The 9497-nt window shown below is 28.7% G+C and overlaps 1 protein-coding gene across 2 annotated transcripts in view; it reads right to left on the reverse strand.

Annotated features, from left to right (window-relative positions):
• The window catches only part of LOC110995297 (autophagy-related protein 16-1), a 168530-nt gene extending 163979 nt beyond the window's left edge, over positions 1–4551 (reverse strand). For both annotated transcript variants that reach the window (XM_045632440.1, XM_045632439.1), the window contains exons 1-4: positions 4267–4551; positions 3924–4034; positions 3587–3749; positions 2369–2531 (exon numbers count right to left, since the gene is read on the reverse strand). In XM_045632440.1, the coding sequence (XP_045488396.1) occupies positions 2369–2531; positions 3587–3749; positions 3924–4034; positions 4267–4360 (531 nt within the window). In that variant the 5' untranslated portion in view covers positions 4361–4551. The remainder of the gene's footprint in view (positions 1–2368; positions 2532–3586; positions 3750–3923; positions 4035–4266) is intronic.
• Between the last annotated feature and the right edge of the window lie 4946 nt (positions 4552–9497).

The raw sequence follows: 9497 nt of genomic DNA on the forward strand, positions 1-9497 counted from the left end.
TCTTAAGAAATGAAACACTCGTGCCCACACGAATCTAAATTTTGACTGAAACCTATGATCGTATAAAAGATATTAGCTTTAGTATGAATATAAAATAATATTGTACTTCTCTAAAGTCGGTCCGTACTCAGTATTGATTGCTTACAAGAAGATTTTTCCGATCTTATATGTTATACACCTATTGCTTTCTTTTGTCCATTCTTTGTATGTTTTTTTAAAAACAATTATTATATTATTGCACTTCTTACGCTCACATTATTTAATTACATTTTTTCGGTTCCTTACGGTTGCCTCGAAAGCCGCCCATTATTTAATTATTTTAATTGTACTGTATTTCTTGCAACGAAGTGTAAAGAAAGGTGTTTTGTTCATATTCACATTACCGGTAAAGTTAAAACGTCTGCCCAATGGAGTACTAAAGTTCCTTAATTATATCTACATATTTGAAAATATTCATATAATAATTGTTATTTCGTATTAAAATTGCATAGCAAAGTCAGTATGAAAACCTAGTTTCAAACACAAATACTCACAAGACTCATAAAATCTACGGGGTGTTAGTTCATCAATGCAATAATAATATTAGTGCTGTCGTAAATAGCCAGACCTAATTTATAAATAGATAGAGATTCCAGTTTTTTATTGAAACTAAACAATAAGTAGGATTAATCGTATTCTAACGAATCATTATCATTCAATACAATTTTAATGAATTGTGAATTTTTTTCATTATTTGAACATTTTGAAATACTAACATCTTATAAACGGAAAAAAATTCCGAATTGATTTGGCCTGGTGCCATAATTTCAATGATGCAATAAAAATATGAAGCTCCAGTGAGATAGTTCTTAAGATTTAGTCCATAGTACTCGTAAAGTTGCGTAGAAATGAAAACGCGTGCGCATCACGGAGGTAATGTTTACACATTATTTATAGGTTTATGTTAGTTTTTAATTTGTAAATTACACTTCTTGCTATGACAGTGATCTTTTATCTGTGAGCATTAACGATTGTATAGACAAATCTATTTTCAATCACCTTTCTGTATTTTACCATTTTCATGAATGTTTAACAAAAATATTCCAAATAAATGATATGTTATTATTTGTTACGTATGTAACGTACAGTGGTAAGCAAAATGTTTTAATGGCGGGCCACAAATTTAAAGAAATTCTTGAGTAGGGCCAGAATAATAAAAATAAATGCATTGTGTGTTAAAGCTTTCAATCATAACATTACAAGTAGAATTTACTTTTTCTTAATCGTTCTTCATCTATCCATGCCGATGGATGGGCTGGATTAAACACTTTCGCGAGCCGGAGTTTTTTCCGCGGGCCTTACTTTGCCCATCACTGTACTAGTATATAAGGTGTTTTTTCCTGACTGTCCATCTTATCTACGCATCAAGAAGAAAATACTGAAGGGTTTTGGATGTTCTCTTTATTTCGGATTTAAAAAAAAAATATATATATATATTATCCACATTTATTGTATATATGTCTAATAATGGTAACGAAATAAATAAATAATAGTTTTGCGTTATATGACCACAAAGCGGACGAATTCATTCAAATTTAGATAAATTAAATTATATAATATATAATTTAATTGAATTAAATTAATTTAGTTATGAAAATGAAATTCATTTTACGTATGTTTACATACATATGTTTACATTACATTATACGACTTCCCGACAAATAATGGGCAAAACAAATGTTATTATTAGAAAGAAAATAGCATAAGAACAATGTGCTCTGTGTCTATATTTAAATATGTTAGTAAATAGAGTCCTAATTTTATTTATAAATTTCTATATTATAATTAATATTAATACTTTTCTATTTAACCAAAATCTAAACTGTACTATTTATTCAATGCATTTTTATAGCCTGCATGGTCAAAATTGAAATCCAACAAAAAAGACAAAGTGTCTTTTTAGAAATAAAACATTTCGTTTTTTACATAATTCGAAAACACATTCCCTCAATTTTTAATGTAAAAATGAATAAATCTCTACAATGCTCATTGTGTTTACGAATGATTCGCCTCCGCACCTTTATTTTTTGTATAGTTAGTCATAAATTTGGGTCCAGAATGTTTACATTGAGAGACATAATGAACTGAAAACCTATTTTATTTTTTTAAATATTGACAAAAGTCCGTCTGTTCTGTTTACTGTTACTTTTCTAATAGTAAGTGACAAGGAATAATCAATCCTTTTTAATTACTGACAACAATCTACATTTTTTAAATTTTAAATATGCCATCTGAAGAACAAAACATAACCCATGAAAATCTGTATAGTGCCTGAGTTAAAAGTGTTTGAACATCCCAACTTTGTTTTATATATCAAGATGAGAATTACCTGAGCTTTCCGTAACTTGTCTTCAATAGCTGCAAATGCTATTTGTAGTGCTTGATGTTCATCTCTTAAAACCTGATTAAGTCCTTGTAACTCTGTCATATTATTTTCATACATCTGAATTTCAGCCCGAAGTGATGCAATAAGAGCTGTGTTTTCTGAAATTCTAAATATTTGTCATATTATTGTTGAAGAAATTTTATTTGTTTTGATGTCTGTAATTGTTATTTAAAGATAGTAGTTATAATGTATATATTAATCATACTTATTGAAACTACTTTTAGTTAGAGGAAATTATATTTGTATAAAACTGTTTTGGCTTTGTGTATTGTATTTGTGTTTTGTATAATAATATGTGTTAAGTAGCTGTTGGATTACTTATTATTAAATAAATAATAACTAAAAAAAAACTATTAACACTAATAGTCTTTGGTTCTGTTAAATTTAATAATTACAAGTCTTATCCTGCTCAATTGTCACATATGTTTAACACATGAGTATGTATTTTGTTATTCTTTGGTATTTCAAAGTACATTTGTATTCATTAATCTTAGATTAGCTTTTAGTTTTTTAACAACAATTTTTAATAAATATTTTATATAGCCTTTAAATTGAATATAAGTATGTAGTCAGTTAATAAATATATGATTATACTTGTCAAATGCAGTACAATGATACATGTTTATATATTTAAAGCCAATATTTAATATAAAATACTCAGTAAATATATGCTCATTACCAACATATATTAATGAATAGCACTAAGTAAATTAGTAACAAGTTATCACTATTTAATTATTTTTATAATAATACATGTATTTTAATAGTTAAGAAAATCAGTGTCAAGATATTGTGATTAGTATGAAAACATATTAAATTTTTACATACTCATATTTTGCATTAAATCTCAAATCAGAATTTAACCATTACATTACATTATAAAAACATCCAATACACAGCCTTATAGATATTTATTATCAGAGTGCATTAATTTCATCAGCAATGAATATGCACATGTCCATGAATTTAAATGTGTTTATCCAAAGGAGTAGAAATTGTTTTAATGGGCACACAATTAAAGTCCACCCTATTTATTTATATTAATTCAGGATTTATTTAGTATATAACACACCAACTTCTGTTTATTGTCGAGAGATATATATAAGAGAAGTTACCTGTCTTTAAAAAAGAAACTAAGTAATTATAATTACAAAAACATACATGATATCTTTAGCTTGTAAGTTCTTCTCTAAATCATGTACTTTAGCATTTAAGTTTATTATTTGTTGCGAGCTCTCTCCTCGTCTCCTGTGTAATGATGTCAACTCTTCTTGCTGGCTTAAAATTTTTTGTTCTAGGGCTTGTATCTTTTCATTAACAGCACCTGTAAAATAGTTAAATGTTATGAAATATATAGGCTAGCATAACTAATAATGTACTTGTATCAAACTGGTTTTATTTACTGATCTTAATATTTCTTAAATTTCTCTGTATTTGCTTTTGATAACAATTGTTTATCTATTTGATGATATAAAGTTTTGAAATCAAGACTACAAACCTCCTCCAGAAGACACACTTTCTGTGTTAGAAAATCTTATTCTCTCATTGACTAAAGTCAGCTGTAAATTTTCATTTTTAAGTGTGTTTACATTATCAAATAACCGGCTCTCTGAAAAAATAAAACAATTTATTTGTGGATAATTAACTGTAATCTGGGAACTGTTACCATAAAGAAACTAGGAAAGAAATCCAACAAAGATCTATAGAGAAAGCTATAAACCTATATAAACAGAGTGTGTTGACTTTAATCCTTTGTTATGTATTTTATAATATTTATATAATAATTATTAAGGAATTGTAAACAAGTAGTTGTTCAGAAAGGTTATGTTATATGTACTTACGAAATGTAAAAATATCCTGAAACGCAAAAGTTTCCCTTTTGTTTCGAGCTCGTAGCTGATTTATTATATTATTTCTCCACTCGCCACCTTCCATTTCTTAAAACTTTAGAACTACGGTGCAGTTTTAAAGTATTCTATGTAATATGTAAAACACACACAGTAACTTTATTATTACATAGGATTAAGAGTTTGGATCGAGGACATCTTAAGTAGGCGAAAGTACAATTAGTATGCATTAAATTAAAATTAAATCAAAAATTAATCAGTTCCCTTGTAGGTACGTAAATAAAGTTTAAATATGATTGACAGATGTTATGACTTTTATAATAAGTGTTTTGAAATTTTGATGTTTGACATTTGACAATGACAATAAACTTATATTTTGAGTATGTTTTACGAATTGTACATGATTCGGAAAATAAGAAATAGAATAGAATAGGGATGGCGATTCTTTACGAAAAAGATCGATTTTTAAATCGATTCGAATCGTAGTCTAATGAATCGATTCACGAAAAAATCGAGGCCTACAAAATCGATTCTTAAAAAATCGATCTTTTTTTCAAGTTTGCGTTTACAATGTAAATTTGTATCAATTTTACTAAAAACAAGATTAATATTGCAATTAACGATATCTTATCAATAAAATCAGGGAATTCAAAAATAACAATTATTTTTATTACCGTATCAAACTATAAGATCAACTATAAAAAAAAAATAAGTATTTATATACTGAATGTTTTTATTGATTGCAAAAAAGTAAAAAATAAGGTAAGAGTTAAAAGTTTAAATATTAAGCATTGGGAATTATAACTGGTAAATAAATGTGAATCGATTAATTAAGATACGAATTGCTTTAAAAATTGATATTTTTCGGAAAGAATCGCCATCCCTAGCCTGGCGATTACTTGATTAAAATAAAATTAGAGTAAAAGCGATAGTTTATTTTTAAAATGATAATGGGAGCTTTACTATTTTTTCTGTAAACAAGATGAATAATTTGATGCTTTGACGTTAAATAGATAATTGGACATAAAGTAATCGTGAATGAAGTATGAACACTTCCATCAATAAGAATTCCACATATTATTTATTAGTTATTTCAATGCTGATTATTCCTGTGTAAAAGTAAATTTAAATGATAATCACAACTAACAGAACAAACTGAAAATAATAGCGTCAAAGTAAAAAATAAGAAGCGCTTTACTTATTTACTTACCTACTCTCAATTAGTTATTATTTCGCAACAAACACTACATGAAAATCTGATGAAAATCAATCATGAAAATACTTATATTACGCTAATAACAGTATTCATTAAACGACAACAACAAATGAATAATGCAATATCAATCGTCACAGATTATAAATACATAAAGTCAAAGACTACAAACGTAACTTTTTTATTAAAGAGAGGCGAGTAAAGGATACTAAACATACAGCCATCTCGCGAGTTTATGAGTAGTTAACTCTTTAACCGGCAGCACTCTTATAATTCAGGCACATTCAACTAAATGCAAATAATTGTATGGTTTATACCAAAACAGAAAAAATCGAAAGTCGATTTTCAAGGGTGATATATCGATTCAGTGAATCGACACAGTACTTCATATCGATTTAAAAAATCGATATTTTCTGCTCGAAAAATCGATTCTTCGATTAATCGATCTCAGATCGCCATCCCTAGAATAGAAGCCGTGGTAAAATAGCAAATAAAGGTTGGAGAATTAGTTCTATATATTCTTACTTATTATTCAAAATATTTATTATTTATGCCTTATAAAATTCAGTTTTATTCTTTTACAAGATTAAGACATCTGTTATATACAAGATTTAGCAGGTGATGTTTTAGAGCACTCATCATATTAGAATAATCTGATATAGTTTTCAGAACCAACATTTAAATTTAATTGTACATATATTAGTTTTAACCTTTAACTGTTCCTGAGTCTCTTCTCATTGTTCTTAAAGAATCATTGTTTTTATAGCAGTATCCCGTAAATTCAAATCCTAATTCATACCTACGAGTTTTCTGTTGCGGTTGTAATCTCGTTACAGTAGAGGTGATAGAGGTGTATATTATGACAATATAATCGTTTGATTATATTTTTAATTTCTTTCTATTCTTTCGATACAAGGCAAAAGAGTCAATTGAAAAATTTCTTATTCTTTTCAACTATTCCTCATAATTGTATTTATGCATTTATACGACGCTATAAGATACGCTTGTTCATCGAAGAGACTAAGTTTTTGATTCTACTACCACTTAATCTTAGAAGTTCTCGTCATATGTTACGTTTCGGGATTGATCTCGAGAAATCGCACTTTCTTGCGAGATCGGTATATAGCGTTACCTAGTTTTAGGACTAGTAGGTATCTAATAGTAATGCTGGCGCGGATTTTCGTTTTCGGGATTCTTTATTAAAGCTCTTTATGCACAATAGAGGTTATACGAGACATAAGAAGTATTAATTTTAATGAAATACCAGAATTTATGTATATTTTTATTAATTCAGATTCTTTCGACAGATTACCGCGCCTCTGAAATAAACGAAACAACCATGAGCATTTTCATAAAACAATTTCTTAATAAAACCTTAATTAACAAAATCTGTACCTGATTCCGTATCGGATGACTTTCCTCGATTATGAAGTCTAGAATTTGCTGGAATAAATGCGGTTTATTATTATAAATACTGTAATTTAGAGATGCGTGAGAATTGTTTGTAATATTTTTTTCTTACGTTCAGGCTCAAATTCATCAGGATTAATACCCTTAGTGCTTCTCAGTGCTCTGTCATCGGACTCTGCAATTTCGAAGACTTATGTATAAAGCTACGTTTGAAGTAATATTTAATACGACTTTAATATGTGATGAATCTCTTAATTTATATGCAAGAAATCTTCAAGTGTTTCACTGACGTCTATATTTTATGTGATTGTCATTACAGACGTATTATAGGGCCCTACGTGGCCCTTTGTTTAAGACCCCGCATTTGGGTAGCGCCTTTAGAACGTGTCTACACTAATATTACAAATTTAATTGTTTGTTTGTTTTGAATAGGCTTAATATAATAATATCTACCGGATGGATTTGAAAACTTCTAAAAAAAAACTTCTAAAAGAAACCACTGCCAATAAAGCAAAGTGATGTACTACAGTTTTATATTAAACATCTACGTAACAGTCCCTGATACCATATGTTTATTACATATTTGATCAAATTTAACCATGCGATGTCTGAACGCTAGTAATCTATATGAGAATATGTACTTTGGATTTAATTATATCAATTTTATGTTTAAGAAAAAGAAGCTACGACATGAGGACGTTCAAGCATATGGTTGAAGAAGAGCTCCATTTTCTTGTACCTGAACTTTGAACCGCATCAACATCGGAATCCTTGTCTACCTTTTCAACTTCTTTATTATCTTCAGTCTCCGAGGATGAACCATCAGCTCTTATTGAAATTATAGATTTATCTGCTCGTCTTCCAAATTTTCTTAAGTTAAAATCTGTGTAAATTAAAGGGTATACAAAAAAATATGAATTTTGTGTTTATTTATAAAATTGCTTCTTGGTCATCGTTGAAACGTATTCTAGTCTTACTTGGTATGTCGTTGGTACATTTGTCATCCGAAAAGAAATACTCTTACTATCATTCAAAAGTTCTACGATACGATTCTCGTATCGTCATCATCTTATTAACGCAGCTGAAGTAGCTACACGAGTTAATAAGAATATCGTAAGTAAAGAAAATGGTACCTTCAAAATCACGTATCCGTACTGAGGGACTGCCATCAGCCCTTGGAATAAGGTCAAACCCTATTTTAAGATTAACTGAAAATAGCAAATGTTGATGTGACGACGACACGACAAATATTGATATTCTTCTTATACAAGTTATAACTATGATTTTTTGTGGTATCTCTTTTTTCCAGGAAACAGGAACCATTTTTACTGATTTACCTACCAGAAAATTATACCAGCACCCAATTTAAGAATACAAAACTACTTTTTTTTCAGTATATACATAAAAAGCATAGGAACTGAAAAAACAAAAGAGGTACTAACTTTTGTGATCTTCAAATGCCTCAGCAAATGCACAGCTGATCTAAAACGTGTTTGTTATTATACGAAGAGTATGCAGTTAAACAATTACAATATTTTCTAATAAACTTACCATCATAAGAAGGAACATTTTAAAAAGAATTGTCCGTATTTCGAAATGCATTTTACCAAATAAGTAACCGCCTAAACTCATTTTTTAAAAAGAAAATAATCTATGCGGTATGATTTTAATTTAGAGCAATAATGTTTTATCGTTATAATCGTTAATACTAACGTTCATAATAACTAGACTGCGTTAACATGCATACGAGCAATCTTTCATTCGTGTTCAATAATTCGTCAATGTTGTATCAAACTATGACATCCTGATATCCTGAATCATCAGGATAATGATTTTTTCCACCTCAAGAAAAAGATATCCAGAAGTACTTGAAGAAGCCGGAAGACTCTGATTTTGTTTAAGTGGTAATTTTAAATTCTAAGTATTATTTTTTGTTTCAAATGTTAAATTAGTTTCAATATTTATGTACTTGTTTTTTTTCTGTTTCATATACATATATTGTTATATATTGTAATCTATTTTGGCTTCGTTTTGTCTTATAATATGTATAAGTATAAGCTGTTAGATTACTTGTAATTAAATAAATAAATTATATTTATTAAAAAAAATTAAAATCATTTATTTCAGACCAATCAACAAGTCCATATGTTGTTAGTATAGTAAAACTTATAAGACTTATAACTAAGTCTTACACTTTCCAGCAATGACTAGTCATTAGGTATTACGTAACGCGCTTAAACACTGGACACTTAGCAACGAAATTTATGTTCCTAAGTGTCTCATTGCATTATTAGATGTACAAAAATACTAATCGTTTCTTCGATTTACAAAAATCCATGTGAAGAGCTGCGAGATAAAGCCGAGATTCTGAAATTGCGGTTTAACGACTGAGAGGTTGCAAGAGGTACAAGGTACGGGCCTCAGAGGGATTTATGTCGGGTTTCCTGAAAAATAAATGTTTTAACCGTTTCTTATATTTTTCCAAGTTTGCGCTGCATGCGTTTGAATTCTATAGCCTTCTTAAGATGTAGTAAAAATCGTTTGGTTGGTCTTGTGAGGTTTTTCGATCACAAATCATCTAAATGCGCGATGGTATAAATGA

This window comes from Pieris rapae, chromosome 19 (genome assembly GCF_905147795.1).
Source record: "Pieris rapae chromosome 19, ilPieRapa1.1, whole genome shotgun sequence".
NCBI lineage: Eukaryota > Metazoa > Arthropoda > Insecta > Lepidoptera > Pieridae > Pieris > Pieris rapae.